We start from the raw sequence: 27,424 nt of genomic DNA, 5'->3' as shown, positions 1-27,424 counted from the left end.
TAACAAGGTTGGGACGGACGGACAGACGGACGGATGTACAGATGCTAGGACAACACAAACTCATGATGCCTCCAGCCACCACCGAGGCCGGTGAAGGCAAAATAAATAATTCAAATCATGTGGATCTCAGGATCCATATGGGAACGGCGTGGCGCGCCTGTGAATTGCATGTCAGTCATTTATGACATATTTGATGCATTCCTTCAAATTTGGGGAAGGTTTCAGCCCGATCCGAGGCCCAATGACTTCCATTATAAAATTAAAGTTAAAGTTTGGTTTTGCCGATCAGTAGTCTCGCGTTACCAGTCCAAATGCTTCCATCATACAGTCTGGAGCAATGGAAGTTCCATCATGAGTAAAATATAAAGCGGAAGTGGAGCCTCCTCCCCACTTCCGTTTCGTCTTTACAGTCGCGCATATCCTAATATAAATTTAAATCATCTAAGTATAATATGCTTAGATCTTCTATTTATATTAGGATAAATGTGCTTGTTGCTTAGCAGTAATGGAAATTAAAAAATATGCTCTAAAGATATTTTAAAATATATTTCCGTGAACGGAAATAACAGCTTCCTTACTCGGATTTCGGGAGGTGTAGTTCCAGACTCTATATAGCAATCGGAGATTGTGGAATAGTTGTCTGGATACGTGAGACTAGCCGATCAGGGAAGCCTATTCAGTACAATCTCCCCAACACACCATTTCGGTGTCTTTCTCAGACCTGCAGGTCGACAGATATTGATATCCGTTGTTTTTCGGTTCCCAAAAACCGTTGGTCCATCCAAATTGCCATTCGGCACTAATTAACTCAGGGTCATATGAGACACACACAACACGCCAAGTTTGAGACTACTTGTTCACACACACACACACACACACACACACACACACACACACACACACCATCTTGTAGACGCCACGCCATAAAAAATCATCAACTTTAGAAACAGGGAATCATTGACGCCAGTGAATTTCTCCTTGCTGAATAACTATTGAAAAATGTACTTTTGACTGGCTACTTACATGAAGTCATTATAACTCTATTGTCTTAGATCTAACAATGGGATTAGTACCCAGCAGCCGTGATGATGACAAATGAAGTTGTTTGTGGAGGATTAAGAAGATTTTGAGCTCTCAATGGAATTGAGTGTGATATAATATTAATAAAAAAAAACTGCCACAAGTCAAGCTAATAATTACCTCAGAGATTATGCAGATGAAGAGAGATTGTTTCTGTAATGACATTGTCGAAAATCAAAAGATCAGCAGTAGCAACCAAAACGTTCACATGTATCGATTATTTAGGGAGTGTCATCACAAATTTGATCTTGACTATTCACTAATTAGCACACAATTTTACATTTACTCGTTTTAAATTATGATGGTAAAACGTGGTTTGGGGAGGGGCGGGGGCATGCAAAGCTGACAAAGCAATAATTTAACTTACACCTCAATGTCAAACCACTGGTGCCATGATGATGAATGGACTGAAGCACTCACCTTACAACTTCCACTCTCTAAGCCATTTATATCTGAAAACAGATGAGCCTTTCAAAAAAGGCTATCTTTTTTTTTGTTAACAATTTTAACCTAAAGGGCTTGATATACTTCTTTGCACATTGTGTCGCACACCGAAGTAGCCAATCAAAAAAAAGCTGTTCTATAAGCTCACAACACTTGTGAGCTTGTATATCAGCTATTTTTGGTGCGTAACACCGGCGTGCAACTACGTAAAAACCACCCTTAACCTCCTGCCTTAGCCCTGTCACAGCCCAGTTGGATTGAGAATTAATGGAGCCATCCCTTTGGGAGGATGTGGAAGTGACGTGAATTGTAATGATCTCAATCAGGGCCAGGGGTGAGAGACAGAACTAATCACTGAGCTAGCTCCACTACCATAATGCAGTCAGTCGCCCTAATGATCCTAGTGCTCCTGTCAAAGCCATTACTCTCCTCCTAGTGAAAGGGCACATCAAACCGCCTGGGCCACTCATAATTGGACTAAACTTTGAGCAATGAGAGGACATTACACATGTCCTGTATTAATTTGGGTGCCAGATTTTTACAATGGTAATTATTTGAAGGCAGCTAGGGGGAAAGTGAGTGAATTGACGTTGGCTCACTGCCCCAAGGGGGTCAAACAAGCTTTGAACATACGAACATGAAGGTGCTGATGGTTTATCTGCAGTATGTCAATAATCAATGGTTATACCATGTGTGAAGTCAAGACCTGCTCACTGGCATCTGACTCAAGACGAATACCAGGAGGTCAAGTCTAGATCATTTGATAGAATTGCCAATATTAGGCCTATCTGATTACATTTCAGTAGGTAGATTAATACAAACACCAATTCACAAATCAATATGTCTTAGCAAATATACTGTGTGGCAATAGTTTGAAATATGATGTAATAGAATAGATAGTGAAAGTAGCATATACATTTGGGCTGCACAATTACTGTAATCAAACATAATCGAAAATCGTGATTTTGGTTTGCAATTATGCTGTCATGAAACAACTAACTAAACTAATCAACAAAACATTTTATTTGGTGTCCTGTTGCACCTTAGAGGCACAATCAAATCACAGTCCATTACATATGGCACCAATAAACACAATGAGCAACAAAGACATAAAATGATACAAGTGTCTATTTCCACCAAAAATCGTCATATACAACATTAAGCAAAAAATAATCAGAATTATCCATTTAGGCATAATCATGTAGCCCTTAAACAAATCATCAATCAATGTGAGGTGACAATGCACTTTATTCATTCTGGAATCCTTGAGATAGTTTACTGTTGCCCTGCTCTAGTGCCACTGCCACTTGTACCATCTTCCAAACCAAAGACAGGCAACCTGTCTTCGGCTTTGCTGTTTTGTTTTCAGCTATATTGTCCTGTTTGTAAGAAAATCAAGTTGTCAGAAAGGTGATGGGTCACACACACCAAGACTGCAATTTAGTTTTTATTCTTTATAACATCGAATAACAGACGTTTCGGCTATCCAGCCTTCATCAGTGTTTATTTGAAAGGGTAATGCACCATAAGTCAGAGTGCGGTGATCACAAGAAAAATTATCTAAGAAAATCAAGTTACAATCTTTTATATACTGTATATCCATCATCTCACCTTTCTGGCTCGTGTTGAAGCACAAGACAAATCTGCAGGGATCTTGGAGAATTCTTTTGGTCTTCTCCTTACAGCATCCTTAAAAGACATCAAGAGAGGATCCATCCAATTTTCTTATTTACTTTTCTTGGCTTCTCCAATATTTTTGTACTGAATGCTAGCAGGGGGTCCTCCCTGTGATTGTGGTTTCAACAATACCACTCAAGCAGTGATGGTCAAAGCAGATTGCTTCAGCGGAATGGGGAGAGGAACAAACCCAAAAAGTTGTACTTGCAACTCTTATTCCTACTTTTTTGTAGTTACTGAGAACTTTTCTGTGGTTGTGTTTTGTGTGTGTGTGTGTGTGTGTGTGTGTGTGTGTGTGTGTGCGTGCGTGTGTTCATTTTTTCAGATTTTTTTTAGTCTTAGTCTTTTGAATAACACACAATTTAGTCTTAGTCCTGTTTTTTAGTCTTAGTCAACAAAATTAACACTGGTGCGCACATGTGTGCGTGCGTGCGTGCGTGCGTGCGGGTGTGCGTTCGTGTGTGCGTTCGTGTGTGCGTGTGTGCGTGCGCACGCCCCATTCCATCCATGTTTCATCTCCGTGTCTGATAACCCAGGCATCTTTACATATTTGACAGCTATATATTTCACCAGATGTTGTTGTGGTTGATGAAGAGAGAAGTGTCTGTATTTGAAATAGCCTGCACCTTCTTTGACCCTAGCCTAGAGGAAGCTCTTAAGACCATGGTCATAAAATACAACCACTTCTACATACCATCTCAGGGATTTGCTATATAAGTGCATAGTCTGCATACGATTTGTTTTTTAATATTTGGTGGCCTAGGACAGTACAGTACCCACAGACTGGTTGTTAGAGGGGTTCAACAACAGGCAAAAATGCTGGCAAAGTATTGTGCTGTCTCTGCTATAATTGGCAGCGCCACATATGGTGGAGACGCTTAGTTACTTATACCCTAAATCAGTGGTTCCCAAAGTGGGGTCCGGTGACCCCTAGGGGTCCTTGAGGGAGTTCCAGGGGGTCCCGAGCTAAATGTTAGTTTGGAACCAAATGGACCCTTAGGGGTCTGTAACTCTGAGAGTGTACAAATGGAACCAAATGGACCCCATTAGGTTCCATTTGGTTCCATTTGTACACTCTCAGAGTTAAATTAACATTGATTTAAATGTAAATTGGGGGTCCCAGAGATAGAAATGCCATTAAATGGGGGTCTGTAGAGTAATGCATGTCAAGCAGGGGGTTCTTGAAATTAAGCGGGTTGAGAATCTATGCTAGAGAAAAGTTTGGGAACCACTGCCCTAAATCTCTCAATCTCTCAACAAGATTCCGAGCTGCGCTACTGAATCTGCCGGCAGGGGCAATCAGAACGTGTGAACATTTGGAATGGAAACACAGGTGCTCCAAACGGGCCAACATCCTGTTATCCACATTCTATTGGGTGGCGGTGCCCCCCCCCCCCCCCCCCCCCCAGAGGCATGTTCAGAATAGAATTCAGAACATGCTTTTTGTATCATGAAGACATGCCATAATTGTGTGAATGTAACTTTACTGCACCTATAATATGTGTGTTCTTGTTTGCTCTCCTTGGATATAAATAAATGGTAAATGCGTGCGTGCGTGTGTGCGTGCGTGCGTGCGTGCGTGCGTGCGTGCGTGCGTGTGTGTGTGTGTGTGTGTGTGTGTGCATGCGTGCTCTCCTTTGTGTGGAAATAAATAAATGGTTAAAATGCATGCGTGCGTGCGTTGCAAATGTAAAATATATGCTCACAAATGTGGTAGGCCACGAAGGAAACCTACCTGGCTAACCACACACTGTCATGGATCAATAAAGGAAACCTACCTGGCTAACCACACACTGTCATGGATCAATGAAGGAAACCTACCTGGCTAACCACACACTGTCATGGATCAATGAAGGAAACCTACCTGGCTAACCACACACTGTCATGGATCAATGAAGGAAACCTACCTGGCTAACCACACACTGTCATGGATCAATGAAGGAAACCTACCTGGCTAACCACACACTGTCATGGATCAATGAAGGAAACCTACCTGGCTAACCACACACTGTCATGGCTCTCATTGAGCAACAGATGCCTCCAAAACAGTTAGAGATCTAAATAAGCCGGAAGTGATATGTTATGTGTCATAAGCAACAGGCGGTAGTTGCACAGGAGGTAAAGCGGCCGTCTGGAAACCGGAAGGTCCTCGCCTCGATCCCTGGCTTGTCCTGGCTTCATGTCAAGTGTCAAGCAAGACATTGAACCCCTAACTGCAACTGTGTTTCCTTGCATGATTGCACCTACTGTTGATGTGTGACTGTGTGCCTAAATGTAACACACATTGAAAGTGGCACTATATAGAAATTCAGACCATTTATAAAAAAGCTGACCTCACAGCATAGACAGGAGGAGAGAGGAAGTGTTTGTAGACTGTTAGATCTGATAGATCTGAGGATAATATGCCGCAGTCTATTAGTTATTACAATGAAATAGCTTTTTTGATGTGAGCTGCTGATAACCCCAAAAATGTAGACTACACCAAGATTGACCACTGCTTTAGAAGTTCTTAAAAATTCAAAAGGCCCATGTTATTGAAAAATATGAATTTTATTATTATTATATGATTATGGAAATCAACATTAGTTATTAACTCATATTAGTTTTCATAATGATTATTATTGTGTCACTTTACATACATTAACATAAATATTGTGAGAGTAGAGAGGGTGACATGTTAATTTATATACAGGTGAGCTAAGCAGTCAATCCTGGTGATTTACCAGTTACCACTACTGTAACTACAGTAGCTTCCTGTAGCACATTTCCCTTAGAGCAGTGACGTCCAGGGACTCCCTTAGAGCAGTGAGGTCCAGGGACTCCCTTAGAGCAGTGGGGTCCAGGGACTGCCTTAGAGCAGTGGGGTCCAGGGACTCCATTAGAGCAGTGGGTCCAGGGACTCCTTTAGAGCAGTGGGGTCCAGGGACTCCCTTAGAGCAGTGGGGTCCAGGGACTCCCTTAGAGCAGTGGGGTCCAGGGACTCCCTTAGAGCAGTGGGGTCCAGGGACTCCCTTAGAGCAGTGGGGTCCAGGGACTCCCTTAGAGCAGTGGGGTCCAGGGACTCCCTTAGAGCAGTGGGGTCCAGGTGACCCCAGGGGTCCTTAGAGCAGTGGGGTCCAGGGACTCCCTTAGAGCAGTGGGGTCCAGGGACTCCCTTAGAGCAGTGGGGTCCAGGGACTCCCTTAGAGCAGTGGGGTCCAGGGACTCCCTTAGAGCAGTGGGGTCCAGGGACTCCCTTAGAGCAGTGGGGTCCAGGTGACCCCAGGGGTCCTTAGAGCAGTGGGGTCCAGGGACTCCCTTAGAGCAGTGGGGTCCAGGTGACCCCAGGGGTCCTTAGAGCAGTGGGGTCCAGGGACTCCCTTAGAGCAGTGGGGTCCAGGGACTCCCCTAGAGCAGTGAGGTCCAGGGACTCCCTTAGAGCAGTGGGGTCCAGGGACTCCATTAGAGCAGTGGGGTCCAGGGACTCCCTTAGAGCAGTGGGGTCCAGGGACTCCATTAGAGCAGTGGGGTCCAGGGACTCCCTTAGAGCAGTGGGGTCCAGGGACTCCCTTAGAGCAGTGAGGTCCAGGGACTCCCTTAGAGCAGTGGGGTCCAGGTGACCCCAGGGGTCCTTAGAGCAGTGGGGTCCAGGGACTCCCAGGGGTCCTTAGAGCAGTGGGGTCCAGGTGACCCCAGGGGTCCTTAGCGCAGTGGGGTCCAGGTGACCCCAGGGGTCCTTAGCGCAGTGGGGTCCAGGGACTCCCTTAGAGCAGTGAGGTCCAGGGACTCCCTTAGAGCAGTGAGGTCCAGGGACTCCCTTAGAGCAGTGGGGTCCAGGTGACCCCAGGGGTCCTTAGAGCAGTGGGGTCCAGGTGACCCCAGGGGTCCTTAGAGCAGTGGGGTCCAGGGACTCCCAGGGGTCCTTAGAGCAGTGGGGTCCAGGGACTCCCAGGGGTCCTTGAGAGGGAGGGTTCTAGTGAGTCCCCAGCTAAATGTGTTAATAATATAGCATCAAAGTCAGTACTTTGGCTATTTGAAAATAGCATATCCATCGGCTATCTTTGAAAAATCTTGAAAGTTTGTGAAGCAATTTGGAATAATTTAGAATATATTTAGTTTCTCCTTTCAAGAAGCTCAAGTTCAAAAAAAATATATATACAGTATACACACACACACACACACACACACACACACACACACACACACACACACACACACACACACACACACACACACACACACACACACACACACACACACACACACAAATAGTTTCTATTCTTAGTACTGTGAACATATTGCAGAAGTGTTACTGTCAACGTTTTCATGCATTGATATAATGTAACATACATACTGTATCAACCAACACCCAGAGCTGTAGTGTGGATATACACTTTGTGCCCCCCAGTCACAGAGAAAGAGAGAAGGAAAAGGGCGAGATAAGGTTGAGAGCATCCCAAAAATTGTGTGTGTGTGTGTGTGTGTGTGTGTGTGTGTGTGTGTGTGTGTGTGTGTGTGTGTGTGTGTGTGTGTGTGTGTGTGTGGCGACTGTGGCTCAAGAGGTAGAGCAGGTCGTCCAATGATCCATGGGTCGGCGGTTCGAATCCCGGCTCCTCCTGTCTACATGTCGAAGTGTCCTTGGGCAAGACACTGAACCCCAAATTGCTCTCGATGTGCTGGTTGGTACCTTGCATGGCTTCCGCCGCAATCGGTGTATGAATGTGTGTGTGAATGGGTGAATGTAATGTATGTAAAGCGCCTTGGATAAAGGCGCTATATAAATGCACCATTTACCATTTACCATTTGTGTGTGTGTGTGCGTGTGTAATCGTGAGTGACAAATGTCCCACAAGTACAGTAGTAGAATAATAGAAGAGGTAGTATAATAATAATACAGGTGTGTGTGTGTGTGTGTGTGTGTGTGTGTGTGTGTGTGTGTGTGTGTGTGTGTGTGTGTGTGTGTGTGTGTGTGTGTGTGTGTGTGTGTGTGTGTGTGTGTGTGTGTGTGTGTGTGTGTGTGTGTGTGTGTTTCTGTTTGAGAGAGAGAGGTGGAGAGAGAAAGGAGAGAGAAAACAACTTGGTTGCCAGGGGTGCCGGCAGCATCCTGTAGGTTGGTCGGGAGCTGTGATTACTCACGATGTGTGTTTAATTAATTAGCCAGTGTGGAGACGGCGTGCTGTTCATCAGGGTTTCTGTCAATACCCCCATATCCCTGGCTGAAACCCACCGCCACCTTCCACTTGGCCAGGAATACAAACACGCCCCTCTATCTGTGTTCATGTATGAATATGCATACAGTACAACATGTGCTGAGGTGCAGTGATTTGGGGAGTTAGGAAAAAGTTGGCTTTAATCTTCATTAAACGTGTTGGCCTGTGATATTTCCATGCACATAATCACTATGAATTCATGGGATGTTCATTGTATGATGTTAAAGCAGACTATGCAAACATTTACAGTATACAAAATTACAAATCATGGCTACCAATGTTCTGTTTCTCTGTTGCAGGATGCCTCCATTGCACACCGCTTTCACATCATGAGAGAGAAGCACCCTGAGAGATTTAACAGCAGGTACGTGTGTGTGTGTGTGTGTGTGTGTGTGTGTGTGTGTGTGTGTGTGTGTGTGTGTGTGTGTGTGTGTGTGTGTGTGTGCGTGTGCGTGTGCGCGCGTGTGCATGCTGCATGCACGTGAGTGTCTTGTCATCAAGCAACACAAATAATGCCAAGCTATATGTGGTAGCGTTTCAACCTACCTGGGATGTTTTAATTGGCGATCTCCTGTGATAATACTCCATGTCCTAATAACGCTGCTTGTTATGTATTAATTATATTTTTTTACTGTAGTATTAGTTGATTTAGCCAACAGTTTATCTAATATTTCTTCTCTGTTTCTACTGTTTTCATATTTATTTCCAAAGAGAAAAAAAGAGAAAGAGAATTTCATGCTAATAACCATGCATATTCATTATATTTCCTTGACATGTGTGTGGGTGTGCGTGCGTGCGTGAGCGTGCACATGTGTGTGTGTGCGTGTGATTAAAATTCACATCAATTTAAACATTTAATTGAGCCAATTAATTAAGCTACTGTGTAATGATGCCAAATGAACGCAACACCTCTGCCCTTGTCATGTCCACTCAGGCCAGTGTTAATGAACGCACCATTAGGATGTAAAGGTTTGCATAATACCATGTGTGGTGAAATACGTTAATGTTAATGGTAAAGTGTGAACAGTGCAGTGTAGGTGTGCCAGGATGTTCATATCTTTTTTTGTTTCCATGCGCATGGTAAAGGACAGAAAATAAACTACATATTTGACTTGACATTCTGGACCATCTTACAGTAAGTGTTAGCATGTCGTCAGACTGGTAGAAGCCTACTTTCAATTATTAAACCTGCAAATTTGAAAATCAACCTGTACATCTATTCTAAAGGACTGTGTCTTATAAGTACAAACATATGATAGGTTGTGTGGCTACTTTAGGGTTCAAAAGTGGCTAATGGACAGGCTTCATATTTAGCAGCTGTGATTACTTCGAGGAGATGTGTTCACCTTTGGAGATGAACAAATTGTGGCATCTATGCTTCTATCAATATTTAACATCTCCGATACATCTCCACTAGCGCCAGCGAGTAATTGCAGGCGTAATTGAATTTGCTTGGCTAGTTTGACATCATGTATCTGTCAAACTGATGACATGCAGTCTCCTAATAATCCCATTTGTACTCATTATCATATTTTACCCGGGTTTTAGTTCAACATTTAGCCAACTGTGTTTCTACAGTATTGTTCATTCCTTGCACACGGAGGTCTGCAAGAGAAGTGGTTGCTAAGAAAGCAATGGTAATTTTAATGGAATTAAATATGTTGTTTTTTGCATGGCTTAATTGCACTGGAAAATAAGTATCTTTGCTCAGTTCAATATAGCATGTGTAAGTGAAGAATAAGTACGTATCAAAGTAGGCGTAAGTAAGTAATTATTAAGTACAGTAGGTAAAGAATACATATTTAAAAAGTTGATCAGTTAATTTCTTTACTCAAAGGTGTTCCACATTACATCAAACGGTCAGGCCAAAGTATTATTTTGCATGGCCTTTTGGGTCAACATGCTGTATAGGACACACAGAATGCATTTCTGTTGTTTTATACCATGTTAAGACTTTGTGAGAAATGATTGAGATATTTTAAGAAAATGATACCATCTGTTATTGGAATTCAATGAATAATTTACATGGTCGAATGGGTTTAGGATCTCTCTATTACACACTATCCTTGCCAATTCAATAATGCATGATTTTAGTATTTCAAGGTAGCATAGATTTTGTTGGATTTGTCCAAGGGGTTCATGTCCATTGAACAGTAAGTATAATGCTACTTATCACAGCCATTTTCATCCAACTGGAAGCTGTTTCTCAGAGTAGATGTATGATGTGGATCTATGATGACAGAAGAATCAAGTACTGTATATGAAGACAGATTGCAAGTTGCTGTTGACGGACAAATACATTGTCTGTTCAGAATCAGAATGATTTTTATTAGCTTGCATGTTTGCAAATACGTACTGTACGATTCATTTATCTCAGTGAGGCTGGTGCACTGGTGCAGGATACTGAAGCAACAGTATAAAAACATTTTCAGTGATTTGCAACTATTTACTCAAAATATAAAGATAGGCAAGAAGAAGCTAGAAAACGCTTATCTAATTAGAGTCTGTTATGTCATGCATTTAGAAAAACAAATATTAATGCACATCTTGAATTTATTTAAGCAGAGGGTAGTAGTATTATCTATTCCACCAAACGGTAAATAAATTAATATTTGTATTCACTAAGTACACTTCAAGTGTTCTCACATGGCATCACATATATTCACTTGTATGTTGTTTTTTTGGTACTGTCCAGAGCTTTTTAGATACTTTCTAAAGTACAATATTATTTCACTAGTTCTCACTCCCTCAAGTTTTACTTGAGACAGTAAAACCTAGTTATTCTGGTCATTTTTTGTATATTAGGTCTTCAATTAGCTCTTTGAACTGATTTAAAGGACCCAAGGCTCAATCCAGGCAACATATAAATGACAATACTATATATATATATATATATATATATATATATATATATATAATTATTATTTTTTACTTCTGAATATAAATAAATGAGACTCAATGCAAGTTCACCAAAACCCTTCTCAGCTCAACTCGCTCCACTTTTTTCCACCGATTTGACCTTAAAGAAGACATAAATATTTAATCAGTTTTAATTACCAAGCAAATAATGGCACTTTGCTTTGACTTAATTATGAAATATGGAGATCTTGTTGACAATGATGGGGCCTCTCTCTCTCTCTCTCTCTCTCTCTCTCTCTCTCTCTCTCTCTCGACTCCATCCTCTTGCATTTGCACCTTGGGGTGATCACTAGGGTGAAGGTGTGAAGATTTGACACTCAGCAGATAGATTCATTTACTGCTGCTGCCGGACCTGGAGGTGATAATGAGGTTGAGGATTAAAAGCAGACAATCAGTCCGTCCATGATGACGGCTGCGCGCCACCTCCTCCCCCCGCTCTCCTCCTCCTCCTCTCCTCCTTTATACGACTCCTTTTCTTTTCCTCCTCTATGCTGATCTCCCTTGTAATTACACACTAATCTCTGCTACTGAGAGAAAGAGAGAGTGAGACGGAAGAAAGAGAGGGGGAGAAAAGTGAGTTAGGGAAGCTTGTCTTACGATCCAGTTTTATTCTGTTTAATGTCACAAAAACAGTCTGAATTTGTACACAATCGACAGAGACTGCATGCCTGGCTCTGTGTTGCGGGACCCTTAAAACGATCCAGTGCACACATGTGGATGAGCGACAATTATTTTAGCGCTTGGAACACCTACTGACTGCACCATTCAACACCTTGGATGGTGGCTAGGTAAGAATGTGAGACAGAACAAGATAAATGTCTGTGTAACAACGCAAACAAATGGAGTTATATTATTATTATTATATATCAAATTTGATTCTTTTTGCTTTTAAATTGAGGTGAAAACCGGTACAATTTGCAACAATATTTGTTGAGAATCAGGACAACCGGCTTATAACCTCTACATTTTCAATACGTATTGCTTAATATCAGAAATACATCAATGTAAGTGCTTTGGTGTAGCTGCCCACCACCACAGAGTCTGGAGGTTCAAATCCACTGTGGTGCATCCGGCTTTGTAGAGTGTCTATACGAACACAATTGTCCCTGTGTTTAGGGGAGGGAAGCCGGGCGCGGAGCCGCAGACGGTGATAATTGTTAATGCGCGTAATCCATAATCCTACGGCCTGGGGCGGCACCTGTCAGCAGGGCGGGAGGAGTAGGATGGAGGCTCTACGTCCTCCCGTTGGGGGCTCCTCACTGTTAAGTCAGCAGGATAAAATAGCAGTGACAACACACAGTAATGTGTGGGGAAGAATGTTTTGGCATAATGACTAAATTAGGGTAAAAGGGCGTAAAAAGCAACAAAAGGAAGAAGAAATTCATCAATGTAGATGAAAATATTTTATATATAAAATATAAGTTTTGGTAGACTGATATTGATGAGTTTATGATTTTTTTGTAAACCCAAGACACCCAAGACAGTGTCATGCTACACCTGTACAGTGACATTTTGAGTGTTAATTTAACTCACAAAGTGTACAAATGGACCTGAGTTGGTTCCATTAACACTGAGGAGTTTGTAGTGGTTAGGTTGCTCCCACAGGCTCTAGCCATGCTGTGTAAACACTCCTGAGTTAACCTTTCCTGAAGGCGGAGGGAAGCCCAGGCTCACGGTGCTCTTTAGCATAATGAGTACGTTCATCAAAGACCAAACCTCCTAGATGCGTCTCAACACCATTTCACACACGCGCGCAGGTGCACACGCGCGCGCGCGTACATCATCCGTTTTTATTTAATTCTGAGCCTGTAACCATATGACGGTTCCACATTTGTAGGCCTACACTCAGTTTCAAATGGTTAAATAATATGGAGGATTTTTGTGTCTACATTCCTCCACGTGTGCGTGCATGCATGCGTGCATGTGGCCACAGATTTCACGAACACACGGACACATGCACACACCCTGTGGATCCAGGTAGGATGAAATCGTTTGTCTGACCGGGGTGTCATTTATAATTAATGACCACTTGTGTGTCATTTAGAAAGATCTCACCTGTGGCCCTGTCCCCAGATCAGCAGGAACCCATACTTATAACAGACACAGACCTAACACTCATTCACACGCCTTATGAATATGTAGTAACTAACTATGCACATTCACAAATACGCATGCACACAAGAACGCATGCATGCACTCACACACACACACGCACGCACGCACGCACACACACACACACACACACACACACACACACACACACACACACACACACACACACACACACACACACACAGACAGAGATACAGAGATCTGGGGTCTTTTTGTTTGTTTGTTTTTTCATCTTTCGTTTATGTAGAAAAACACGTACCAGAAACACGTACTCGTACAAGATATATCATCTATAGTACCATCAGATCTGATCACATGCCTTTTTCTTTTTTCAGTTCCCAAACACCTCGCAATAAGCAGGAAATGAACATCCTGGGAGACCAACATAATTCATTTACATGAGTTTGAATAAAGTTTCAATCAATAGAGACAGAGAGAATAAATACATAATCCCCCCCTTTCAATTCATGTTAATAAGTAATGTCTCAAACGTATGATATATTTGATCAGATTTAAATTGTCATCATCACGTCTGTCCAGTTGTTGGTTGGTCTGGCAGCCATAAAGCACTAATTGGACTTTTACTTGCTGCTATCCATGTACCATTACATGACAATATTCTCAATGGATAATGTTATCTTGCATTTATGTACTATAGATGTTCTGGGAGTCCTTCTGAGTAATGGTGATAATAGTGATGGTGGTGAACAGTACGATTGGAAGGTTGCTGTGGTTGTTCCTTGGACCAGCTATACAGTGTGTGTGTGTGTGTGTGTGTGTATGTGTGTGTGTGTGTGTGTGTGTGTGTGTGTGTGTGTGTGTGTGTGTGTGCGTGTGCGTGTGTGTGTGTGCGCGCGCACGTGTATATGCAATGTGAATGGTGAAATAATACGTTTTTTACTTTGTTTATCTATCTATAAATGCACCAAATCTAGGTGTGTACTGTGTACGTCTGTAATCCACATAACTCGAGAACCGTTCGCCCCGCCAACTTCAAATTTGACAAACGCCTTCCACACCACCACAGGGAGTGCAGTACCTGGTGTCAAGTCCGTCGGATCGCCGGTTATCCAGAACCAGCTCAAAAGCCTCTGCCCGGGCTCCGGACAGGGCCCAAATCCAGATCTCCATATACTGTATGGAGCTGGCCTGTTCTGACATCACAATTATGTTCTGACGTCACAATGATGCGGGCGAGGTCGCATCAGTGCCCACCGGCACTGTTCTGACATCTGCATAGACTCCATATTTGGGCACACCTGTCAAAGAACTCCATATATGGGCACAAAAAGGGCATTTATAATATGAAGATGCATGTGAGTAAAACATCTGACTAACTAACCCACACTGAAGGGGGTTAGTTCTGATTCAGGGCTTTGTCACTATTAGCCAATAGGTGTGTGTGTGTGTGTGTGTGTGTGTGTGTGTGTGTGTGTGTGTGTGTGTGTGTGTGTGTGTGTGTGTGTGTGTGTGTGTGTGTGTGTGTGTGTGTGTGTGTGTGTGTGTGTGTGTGTGTGTGTGTGTGTGTGTGTGTGTGTGTGTGTGTGTGTGTGTGTGTGTGTGTGTGGAAGACCTGGCCCGATGAAGTGAACGGAGATGACGCAACTCTCCTTCAATGACTCTGGGCTCTGGGAAAGTACATAGAACTAGAAAAAGTGTAATATAAACATGTTTTTTTGTTTGTTTGCAGCATTTTGTACGAAATGGGCCACTCCTGAAAACTTTGGAAGGCAATCTTAGCCAATCAGTGTAGAATCTGAAGAATCCAACAGACTCGTCTTGATCACATGACTACAGAGATCATGTGTACCGATTTGCGTGAGATTTGGATGAAATCTGTGCGACTAATATAAACAATGTGTTTTGCAGAAATCAGCCTCATGGTGGCGCTATAACCGGCAGATGTGGATGGATGCAGGGAAAATGTTTTGCCATGGCCTCTAGGGAGTGTGCATACAAAGTTGTACACAGATATGCAGTTATAGGTACAAACAAGAATTGCCCTGCGCCACCGTGAGGCTGATTTGGAAAAAAAATGAGTGGCATGTTGTCCTTGGCCTAGTGGAAATGTGCGTGTATAATTTTACGGAAATTGCACACTATGTTTGTGATTTGTGGCATTTTGTTCGAAATGGACCAATCATGTGAGCTTTGGAAGCCAATCTTAGCCAATCAGGATGCAAGATGGGAAATGGTGCAGATCCGTGTTGGTTGAAATGTGTTTTTCCAAAATCGGCCTAATGGTGGCGCTATAACAGGCCATTGTGGAATATTTGGGGTAGAGGTTCGTCGTTGGCATCCAGGGAGTGTGTGTGTGCACAGTTTGGCATGGATCGGGCCAACGGTGCCGGAGATTAGCTGGTAACGGACGGAAGGACGGACGGACGGACACACACACACACACACACACACACACACACACACACACACACACACACACACGGACGGAGTGCAAAACATACTCTCTCCCCATGCCTTCGGCCTGGTGGAGACAATCATGTGGTAGCCTGGGCCTGGGCAGCCTGTTGGTATAGAAAAACACAATACTTACTACTGTAGGTACTGTAGCAGAACCCTTCCCTAGAATGAACAAAGGTTGAGAATAAGTCCTCTGGCTGATGTCACACATGCTCCTTTTCTATGTCCTCTATTTCATAGTGCTGCAGCAGTGTCTCCTGTAAAGACCACTCTCCACAGAGACCTACCACATATCTAGTCCCCACCACCACCCGCAGAGTCCCACGTAGCCCTAGTGGGGGCCCCAGGCTCCGTAGAGACCCCCCCTCTCTCAGCCCCTGCAGAGTTGCCAGCTGCCGCCAACATTCTCTCCTCACACCTACACACCAGCATCCATGCTCATGCACTGTCTGTGGAGAAAGCACACTTCATACATTTTACTGTAGGAAAAAAAACAAGATTTGATGGTCTTTTTGTCCACCATAAAATGTAATTATATTTTATTGCTTATTTTATCACAGTAAATATTACTGTATTTTACAAGACATGTGTAGGGTTAATTAGAATGCAGTTGTAACAAGCCTGCATGTTTTGCAGGCTGCTTACTCTATCTCTTGCGGTGAGGCAAGACAGTGCAACACAGGCCATTTCTCAAGTCGCTCGTCAAAGTCAGTCCACTCGAGGCGGTCTCGTGTTAAACAAAACAGCACATTGATGCAATGCACAAAGAGTTGGTTATGTCAATGCAATATTTATCACCTCTGATCAAGGAGAAATTAGTGTGAAAATAAGGTCATAGATCATTGCGGGTTAGATTAAGTGTCAGAGGGGGAAAATCAATGGCCCTCTGCTTGGCACTAAGCATGGGCAGTGGAAAGAGCATTTTAAGGTGCTGTACGTGGCTCCAGGACAAGTATGCTACAGTGAAGCTTATTCTCCCGTGACACCCTTTAATATGATGACCAGACAGGAGTTTTAGAAAGTGTGTGAATTGACTGATGAGGTGAAAACAGGGGCATATTCTGCTTGACGTTGTTTGAACTGCCTCATTGGCCGTCAAAATCCCAGCAAGTGCTGTTGTTTTTTCTCGTGTCAGCTGTAACAACTGTATACTACAGCTGGTGTCATATGCACCCACTAAGTTATTATTTGCAATATGTTTTGCATGGATATATTGTAGTCATGGGTAAACACACAACTGAGGTTTTGTGTCTGGGGAGCTGAGGACATGTTGTTTCCCCACATGCTCACTGCCTTCAAACACACAAAAACAAATGACTTACAGGTATATAAAAAAGAAGAGTTTACAACATGTCTAGCACGGATGTAAAATCAAGAAAATCAGCAAACAATGTAATGAAATTGGTGCTTTACATTCACTTTTATTGTGGTTATCGTAAAAAGGATCCTGAAGATCTACCTTAAAAGTACCAACTTATGTGGATTGTCATGGTCTCCAATTGGATCGCCATTAATCCTGTGTAATGTTGACCAGCCAGTGGCCAATGTTGGAGCTTCTCCTACAATGTGTCTGTCAGACAAGTCCAGTGTTTAGCATCAGTTGGCAGATAACGAATGAGAATCCGATTCAGCCAATAGGATGCTCCTAATTACCTAATGAACAGGGACATAAGGAGGTGATTTGTTGCCATGGTGCTCTTGTTAGGTTAAGTAGAGGGAATCGACAGGACAGTCAGATGGCGCATCTGCTCTGTTCCTACTATGGCAAGTCTTATTTACGTATGGATTGGGCTTCAAGACTGCTGTGCTCTGTGTTTGGTTGTAATGTACAAGTAACTGCTGTCCATTCTGGATGGTTCTTAATAGAAAACCATGCAATAGAAATGGGACAATTATGTCGTACAAGAGCTTTCCTAAAATAGCCAATATTTAGGTTGTGTTTATCCACATGAGCCACCTTTCACTGCATGTGCAGAAAATAGCAGTAGCAGCAGATCTACAAGCTCACGATGCAACGCTATGCCACCAATATCGTCTTCCATTATTAAAGAAATACATTACATAATTAAACAAATATATTACACATATTACAAAATGTGTTCTTCCTTAGCATACTGGCAGCATTTACATGACATTTGGCACTGACAGACAGACTCGGACAGACAGGGTCAATAAATCAATGCCAGCTTAACCTAAGAGTCTCAACCCATTTACACTTACAGTACAGGGTTTGTGCACTGTCAGAGTTAAATTAACACTCAGCATGTTACAGTGTGCTAACAATAAAATAATAATCTAAACTGTATGGAAGTTCCATACAAGCACCAGGAATCATCCGTGAAACAGCCAAAGTTGACAGCATTTGAGCTCAGTCACACCATACATTATTATGGCCACGTACTGGCTTTGAATTGGATTTGTTTGTTTGCAAATGATGTCTGCCGATCTGTGTTTGCGTTCTGTCTGCAGTGCAGTCAGGTGCTTACAGTAGGAGTAGGCTGGGGGTTGCCCTTGACATGTTGCCAGCTACTCTACAGTAGCCTACATACAGTAGGGCAACTGTGCTTTTATTTTTCGTAAATAAATGCCCTACTTATTTATATGAGGACAAGTAGCAAAATTAACTGAACTACTAGTTCTCAACTGTTACGTGTTGTGAGTTTGTAGATCTGCTCTATTTTTGGAAAGGATTTGAAAAGGAAAATTGTTAAGTGTGCCTATTGGTTTTATACATATTTAACTAACTAGACCGGTGCCCGGCTGTAGTGCATCGAGTCAGTAACAGTGGAAGTTGGAGATCCATGCCCCATCCGGCTATGCAATACCCGTGTCAGAGTACCCGTTCCACCCATCTGTCTGTGTGCTTTTTATGCCCATATATGGAAATGTATGTATCTGTCTCTCTGTGTCCTGTATTCCTGTGTCAGGCATGCCCAAACATGGAGTGTTGTGATGTCAGAACAGGCCAGCTCCATATATGGAGCCTGGGCACATACTGTGCAGTGCGTGGTTTCCACCCGAAAGCACGATATGGATGGGTTATTGTGCTCTCAGCATGGCCCTGTAGTGTAGTCCTCCTTACTCTACCCCAGCCCCCTCATATTGACCATGTTGCACATTGTAAATCGCCTTTATACTCTGATATGTGATTAATGAACATATTATACATTCTTTGGAGATTAATGACTTATATGGTTAGCCTGATTATAGACTGAGAAACATTAGAGGCAGACATTTATTTAAGTTTGTATTAACTCCAGCAGGCGAAGATATTGCATTCAGCCTTCTTTGTGTTTCTGTGTCTGGGCATTGATAATCCTGCAAACTACAAGGCTGATCAGAGTCATATTTTGTCCTTGTTGCAATAATGCCAAGGACCTCATGGGTTATTGTGCTCTCAGCATGGCCCTGTAGTGTAGTCCTCCTTACTCTACCCCAGCCCCCTCATATTGACCATGTTGCACATTGTAAATCAACATGGAGTTGGGCTACCCCGCAAGTACCTAATGAAAGCTCATTTATAAAGTGGCTAAATGGTCCTGACAAAAGTCCTAATGAGGAAATCAATAATTCAGTGATTGTTACTCTGCTTATACTAATACGTCCCTCCTGTAGCACTTTGATTCCAGCTAAGAGAAGGCCATTTTTTATCGGATTCAGTTCTGCATGTCAGCACTGTTGTAGCCAGGTAATTTTTTCTGTCCTGTTGAAGACCAAAGATAAATAGTTGTTGTCCATTTGTAATATCAAAAAGCTGTGAATGCAATCTTGGCAATCTAGTAATGATTGGGCTTATGTTGCAGTAAATATGAAGAGATATACAAACCAGAGTGTGTTGAGTTGACTTTGAATTCAATTCAAGTATTTGTCTGGTTATGTCTGGTTAATAATAGAGCATTCATTAACAAGAGCACATTCATTCTAATAAAATTGTCCTCATCTCTCTTCTTCTTCTGCTTATACTTCTACTTAGTTCTACTTCTTCTTCTTTGGAGGATTCCACAGAAATCTAAAGTGGATTGTGAATAGAAAATGAATTAATCCCAGTTGCTTCTCCATTCGGAGACATTTCTATTATTTGTTTGGCATGTTTGTAGATTATATTTTTCTACTAATATACTATTTTATTAAAACAGCGTTCACATCATTACACTCAGTTGCAGTATTTACAAATGAACTGGACTCTTACTGTACAGTAAGTACACTGTACATGCTTTGAATACAGTTCAGTTCATATCATTAAATAATAATATAAAGTACATAATAGGGACAGATGGCAACTCACCCTAGTAAGGTCATTGGTCATCAGCCTTAGCTATGGGAACATTTGCTGTAGGAAGCCAGGGGGCAGCACACAAGTCCTCCAGTTAATTGAAAGGGCAGGTAGATTACCCTCTTATGCCCCTCACCAGGCTATAATAGCAGGCACGAGTACCCATACACTCTGCTTCTTAATCGGCTTTGAGCTTGCCTTTATACTTTCATATGTGATTAATGAACATATTATACATTCTTTGGAGATTAATGACTTATATGGTTAGCCTGATTATAGACTGAGAAACATTAGAGGCAGACATTTATTTAAGTTTGTATTAACTCCAGCAGGCGAAGATATTGCATTCAGCCTTCTGTGTGTTTCTGTGTCTGGGCATTTGATAATCCTGCAAACTACAAGGCTAATCAGTGTCATATTTTGTCCTTGTTGCAATAATGCCAAGGACCTCAATTCCAGCATATTTAATGACAACTATGTCATTTTAATGAATTAATAACCACAGGGAAACCATCATTCCAGGCTATTGGATACACATCTGATGTTCAGCCAGTAGTGATGCTTGGGCCGGCTTTTTTCAAACCCGCCCGTCCCACGGTGGGGCGGGACAGGCAGGTGGGGTGCCGCCACATTTTGTTCAAACATCACAAACGTTCCTGACCTGGTGGAGACCTGTGTTCTGAAGAGCACTTTCTCTATACAGTATTATTTATTTATTTTCCTGGTCCATTTGCAGTTATTGTTGTCTTATTTTTCAGAACAAAGAATAAACTGTGGTACTTCGAGTTTGGCACTTCGGAAACCTTCTCGGCCACATGTAAGAAGCTCCATGACTTTCTGGAGGTTGAGGTAAACCAAACAACATCACCTTCTATTTATTTTGGGACATTTTACAAGCATTAAGAAAACCCTTAATTCTTTCTCTGCTAAGTACGAACATATTCGTACTTTCCCTTTACACCTGTTGTATGCTAAGTACGAACATGTTTGTACATAAAGCTTTACACCAAATATCAACCGGTTTCGGCAAAAATCAACTTTTAACATTGCCCCGGTTGCTAGGCAACGCCTTCGTCACCCCCAGCACCAGGATTTTTGCGCACGGCCCCATAGACCTCCATTCAAAGTAGGATCTTCTATGGCTATTATCTCTGAAACTTTGAGCACTGTCCGTGGTTTTGCTGCTACAGTGTCGAAGATCCAAAACAAAATAATTTTACTCATATATAAGATGTAACATCTTGACATATTGAATCTTGAATTTAAAAAAACTTCTTAAAGCTTACAAAATCTGTTTGCTCCATATCTCCCAATGATGTCCAAATTACAATAAAGATGGCTGTGCATCTAGTGTAAAATCCTGTGCTCGTTCTGCGTCACATGACTTTATTGCCATTGTCAATATAGACAATAACAAGTAGGTGTACCACCTCCCATTCCTGCAGATGGGAGGTGGTTACAATAGTGTAGTTACATGTATACTCTACCCCACAGATTGGTTAATAACATTTCAATCATTAAAATGAGTCTCGGATTTCATATAATATAACATGTAAATATCCGCCAATAAACGAATAAACGAAAATGCATCGGCCAATATTACACATCAAACTATTAATTTGGTGATGCCTCATTCATACAGGAGAATGATTTCATTTGCTGTAAAATATCAACCTCATGTTTTTCGCTTTGTTCTAGTCGCGTTCTGTGTGGATGTACCCATGACATAAACAGCAGTTTAAATTATGCTAATTAATCACGCGAAATAAACGCTCCCGGTGTGTACGAACTTTAATTCAGATTATTTGATTAAACCATAATTAAGTGGCATTATCACTTTTATAGGAGATCACTGTCTAAATACTCAGGCATTTAAAACCCCACGTTGGCATCGCTATAATGTAGAGTCCACCCTGAGAAACAAATCCCAGCGTCCCCTGCGGTCCACAAATCTCCTCCATTTGTACCGACTCCACTCCGTGAAAGTGCTGACATTTGAATGGGTGGTGATCTCCCAACCCCAACCCCCCACACAGGTAATTATCCCTACACGACCCTGCTGTGTGCGATATTGAGTGATAATGAAGACATGCCTATCCGATCCATCTCCCCCTCCTCAGAGCTATCCACACAGTGCAGAGGTCTTTATTAATTAGTGTTGGATGAGTACTTACTAGAGGGGAGAAGGTATGGTGATGAATACAGATCTACAGAGTATACCAGATATACAGAGCAGCAAACAGGCCCTTATTCTGGGACCGGTGTGAGGACTTTACTTTTATTTGTTTAGTTACGGAACAGTGGAAGGTTAATGAACATTCGGTACATGTACAAGAACAGAATCAATTGAACATGATCTCACGTAAACAAACATGCCAGATTCAGCTAGAGCTCCCACATTTAAAAACAACAAGTTCACCAACATGACAAGAGCAGAAAATACAACATCCAATATACTGTCTACAAATAAAATATTACAAACCTAATTTAAGCCTAACAACCTAGATTCCTACTAAAGTCAAATAACTAACCAATAGAATAACCAAAGCCTAAGAAAATCGATGGACACATGTTTGAGACATAGTCACTTACTCTTTTTGATCTAATACATCTAATGTATCTAATACATAATTTGTCAGGTTGATACAAAAAAGTGGATTAAACCTTAGATAAGCTATGTAACATTCCTTACCCCAGAAATCATGTTCACATAATATGTTACCAGTAGTTCTATTGGGGTCATAATACAAGTTTTTTTGCAACGTGACTACAAGCTGTGCAACCTCTCCTTCCGTTTTCCAAGTTTGTCTCCTGTGGTCAGCACCTCCCCACTACTGGTGTGCGCACCTACCTCTTTGTTTGACCAGTAGTCCTATTGGACATATTAGGACTACTGGTAACCTGCTGTGTTATATTTCCCTGAGCTCTCGCTAGCAAAAGACCTGCATATACTCCTGTAAAAAAGGAGAAAGGAGAACTTCTCCTTTTATTACTATAAATGTCTTCAGCTTGTCACTAATGTTTCTTGTATATCTTTCATAAATGTTTCTACCATGAGACTTAAAATAAGAAGATGCATGTTTAGAAAGTTTAATGCTCTTCCAAGCATATTACAACTTTTGTCTTTCATTGAAAATGAAAGAAAAAAATAATCTCTGGTTTGACTGAAAGATGCATGATCGGCCCCTATCTTTTCTTTCTTCTTCTTCCTTCACTTCCTCTCTCAAGTGTGATGGTATCACTCTGGACCTCAGTAGCATCTCCTTGGAAGGCATCGCCATTCTCAACATTCCCAGCATGCACGGCGGCTCCAACCTTTGGGGTGAGAGCAAGAAGAGGAGGGGTCATCGGAAAGCTGGTAAAAAGGGCCACGACCGGAGGACGCTGTTGGACCCCAAAGAACTGGCTTTCGCTGTGCAAGGTACTTTTTATTTATCGATAAACCTTGTATATCCAAAACTGTTACTTTTCAGAAAATGTGTTCCAATGGATCCAATGTAGTTATTATTTAGTGACAAGCACTTTTCATCGGTTCAATATCATGTATAACACATTTTAATCCCTTTATCCATGGCATCCCTATTTTGGGCAATGTTTTCCAAAGATTATTTTCCAATTATTTTCAAAAATGTCTGAAATAGCAGATCTATAAGCGCATTGCACCTGAACAGGTTGTGAGCTTGTAGATCGTCTATTTTAGATTTTTGTAGACGTTTTGTTTGCAAGTGTGATCTGTGCACATACTCAGGTACACAGAATACATTTAAACACAGTCTACATTGTAGACTCATGCTGTAGTATGTAAACTCTACAGCAGGGATGCCCGGAAGGTAATACCAGTAGATCACAAAGGCTGTGCAGGTAGACCACATGACATGCTCCTAAAATATATAATTTGAATTATTTAAAAGAAATCACACTCAGGGCAAAGGTTTTTCCTTTGCCTCTAGGGAGTGCGCGTACAAAGTTTTACGTATATCGGTGGAGTAAAAGGCGAATCGGCCTGTTAGAGCGCCACCATGAGGCTGATTTGAACGTTTTCAAGTGGCATTTCATTCTCGGCCTAGTGGGAGTGTGCGTGCAAAATTTCACGGAAATCGTGCAATTATTTGAGCCATTTTGTTCAAAACGGAGCACTCCTGCAAACCAATCTTATGAAAAACCCATTTGAAAGACCCATTTCGTTGAATGAATATAGACTATAGAGATACTGTGTACATAACTACATATTTACGTGACCTGGCATCCAGGGAGTGTGTGTGCACAGTTTCGCTGCGATCGGGCCAGCGGTGCCAGAGATTAGCTGGTCACACACAGACTACACACAAATAGACCCACGGACACACACATGCACGGCTTCGGCTTGACAGAAACAATTATACAGTTAAAGATATAAAGTAACTGGCAACTGTGCACTTGCTCAAATTAGACAGATCAAAGACAAACTTTCAGACAAAGTTTTCCCCAACTCATGAATATTTTACCAAACGACAAGAAGAATCATGGCCAGAACATTTTGTTTGGGACAGGGGGGTACAGAGATGTCACTGTTTGATACTGTCACTTCAGTGGTAATAGTAAGTGTAGGCAGCCATGGGCAGGTGTAGTTAATACGAGCAGACTGAGGGAGGGTACTCTGTATGATTGGAGCTGCCACCTCACTGGGCAGTAGGCACTCCCCCCAATCCATTTATGTCAAAAAGCAAACCCGTCAATGGGGATATGTGAATGAAGGAGCCAGTATGAATCAGCTGCTGTGATCACTGGTGAAATGACGCCATGTACGTACACACTTTGGCAAGGTGTCTTCAGTGTTCTTCAGGCCTTAGCTGAGACAGAGATGAAGCAGGGACCCCCACTACATACAGTAAATTACATTACATTGTTTTGCTGATTTTTCATAGATTCCATAGATGGCTCCTTTGACTTGTAAACTTGACCTTTGTCATATATAATATGAGGAGATGATCACTACACATAATTGTACATGAATATGAGAGTAAAAAGGGTTTCGGCTCCTCGATATTGCATCAGTAGTTATAGGAATAGTCATAGAAATAGTACAAATACTATACAATAACAATCGTAGGCTACAATGTATTGTTTTCATACAAAGCATTCTATGATGCTTTCTTTTGAGACAGAGAGAGTGTGTTTCTTCGGTGCTGGTTGATGGAATCGATGTAAACAAATTGTTATTTTGGTTTAATACAAAGAAAGATCTAAATTCTATAAAACAAGTAATGTGATACAATATTTTTAATTATTGAATTTACTCATTATGCAGTGGAAACATTTTTGGTTACCAAGACATTATTGATTGTACCTTGGGGTTTTAGTGGTTAGCGGTTCAAATGCTAGTCAAGTGTGGAGTGGATTCTCCCACCGTTCTTTAATTTTAGTCAATACAAGTCAAGCACTGATGAATGTCCCCATTTGGATCATGCAGGTTCCTTCTCATATTGTCGCTGTCAGTTGGAAACCTTGTATATTCAAAACCGTTACTTTTCAGGAATTGGAAAAAAGAACCAGTGTTCCAATTGCTCCAATGTAAATCAAATCAAATCACATGTATTTATAAAGCACATTTAAAAACAAATGTCATTGTACCAAAGTGCTGTACAGAACATCTCATCAACATGACAAGCACAGACAATTGGAGTGTAACAAAATACAGACAGTAAAAGAAAAATAAATAAATAAATTTATAAGCAAACTGACATTATCATAGGGATAATTATAATAATGGGTAAAATAAACAAATAACCAATATATCACAGACAATCAAACGCTTGGGAGTAAAACAGGGTTTTGAGCCTGGATTTAAAGGGAGGTTCTAATAGAGTAGGGGATGGTGTTCCATAGCCTAGGGGCTGCGATAGAGAAGGCGCGGTCCCTCAATTTGGTAGGCTAGTAGGCTAGTAATTTGTCAACAGCTCTGGTTAGTACTTTTCATTTGTTAAATATTCATAAAATCAACAGAAAGACTACGTTACGTTCAACCTGGCATCCCTATTTTGGACATAGGTGAAGATTACTTTTTCAGTTAAAATATCAGAAAGGGTATATGTGGGGGTGGCAGTGGCCAAATCAATCAAAGCATTGACAATTTCCAATAGGTTCATCTTTATATGGGTGACGGAACAGAAAGGCCTTGGCACAGAGGTGGGTGACGGGTCACGGGAGGGAGATAGTTGATCAATTCAAAGCCCATGCAGCATTGTCACAACGAATACTGTCGTTCATTAATATCTGTGGAAAAATATATCAGTGCAAAACAATCTCTCCATTCCGAACGTACAGTAGAAACACACTTACTGTTGGCGGGAGCATGTGAGAGAAAGGGAGCCAGCGTTTAGGCGTGGCATCTATATATGTAAAAGCATGGGGTGTGAGTGCAAATTACCCCCTCCCCCCCCCACACACACACACACACGAACATTGCATGAACAATGCAATCTGTTTAGCCAGCTCCTTTCAGAACAATATTTAGGAGCCACCAATTAGCCAAGCTGCATAACTGCACACATTAATATAGGATATATAAAATCACAAAAATCAACTGTCTCTCTTATCTGTTTAACTCTTTTTCTCCATATTCCATTTTGGGAAAATAATTGTCTTTATGGGAGGAGTCAAATGTCAAACAAGCAGTAGCCTCTCAAACCTTAATACTACAACAAATGATGTATTACATTATTTGTTATTGAAAGCGATTTGCTGCCTGCACAAAGTTTTCAATGGACAACAATATTCTTTGTATCTTGACTTTGACTGACACAAGCAAAATAATGACAATAGTTCCAAGTGTTGAAAGCATACCTTCTTTCTCATAATCCGCCATCTTCCTTACCCTAATCCTTTCACGGAGCGCGTTTGGAATCCAGTTTCACAGAAATCGGACTCTGAAGGAGTATTACAAATTTGTTTTGCAAAACTCAGCCTCCTGGTGGCGCTATAACAGGCTGATGTGAAATATGTGAGGCAGAGGTTCTGCTCAGGCCTCCATGGAGTGTGCTTGCACAGTTTCACTCTGATTGGTCCAACGATGCAGCAGGTAGAGCTCTTCATGAGTCCCCGATTCCGAAAATTCCTGATAAGGGCCTTTCTCTGCCCCACCCTTCTCCCATTGTTTATATAGAGAGTATGCACATGCATGATTTTCCCATCAGGACACGCCCCCCTCATCTAGACTGAGTGGCAAAACATTGAGCAGCATGGAGTGTTGGAGTTTGGAAGCGCTTGTTGGAAATCACTCAACCGTCCTGCGTACCACCTGTTTCTAAATGTCACATAATGCAGGAGGCAGCAA

The 27,424-nt window shown here is 41.8% G+C and overlaps 1 protein-coding gene across 2 annotated transcripts in view; it reads left to right on the top strand.

Moving 5' to 3' along the window:
* The window catches only part of dgkb (diacylglycerol kinase, beta), a gene marked incomplete at its 3' end in the record, with an annotated part of 75,182 nt that overhangs the window by 38,980 nt on the left and 8,778 nt on the right, over positions 1-27,424 (top strand). For both annotated transcript variants that reach the window (XM_079503961.1, XM_079503962.1), the window contains 3 exons: positions 8,690-8,754; positions 20,871-20,961; positions 23,341-23,533. In XM_079503961.1, the coding sequence (XP_079360087.1) occupies positions 8,690-8,754; positions 20,871-20,961; positions 23,341-23,533 (349 nt within the window). The remainder of the gene's footprint in view (positions 1-8,689; positions 8,755-20,870; positions 20,962-23,340; positions 23,534-27,424) is intronic.

The sequence above is a fragment of the Electrona antarctica genome, assembly GCF_951216825.1.
Source record: "Electrona antarctica genome assembly, chromosome: 6".
In the NCBI taxonomy this organism is placed as follows: domain Eukaryota; kingdom Metazoa; phylum Chordata; class Actinopteri; order Myctophiformes; family Myctophidae; genus Electrona; species Electrona antarctica.
The sequence above is the reverse complement of the archived record's forward strand: the minus strand, read 5'-3'. Positions and strand labels throughout refer to the sequence as shown.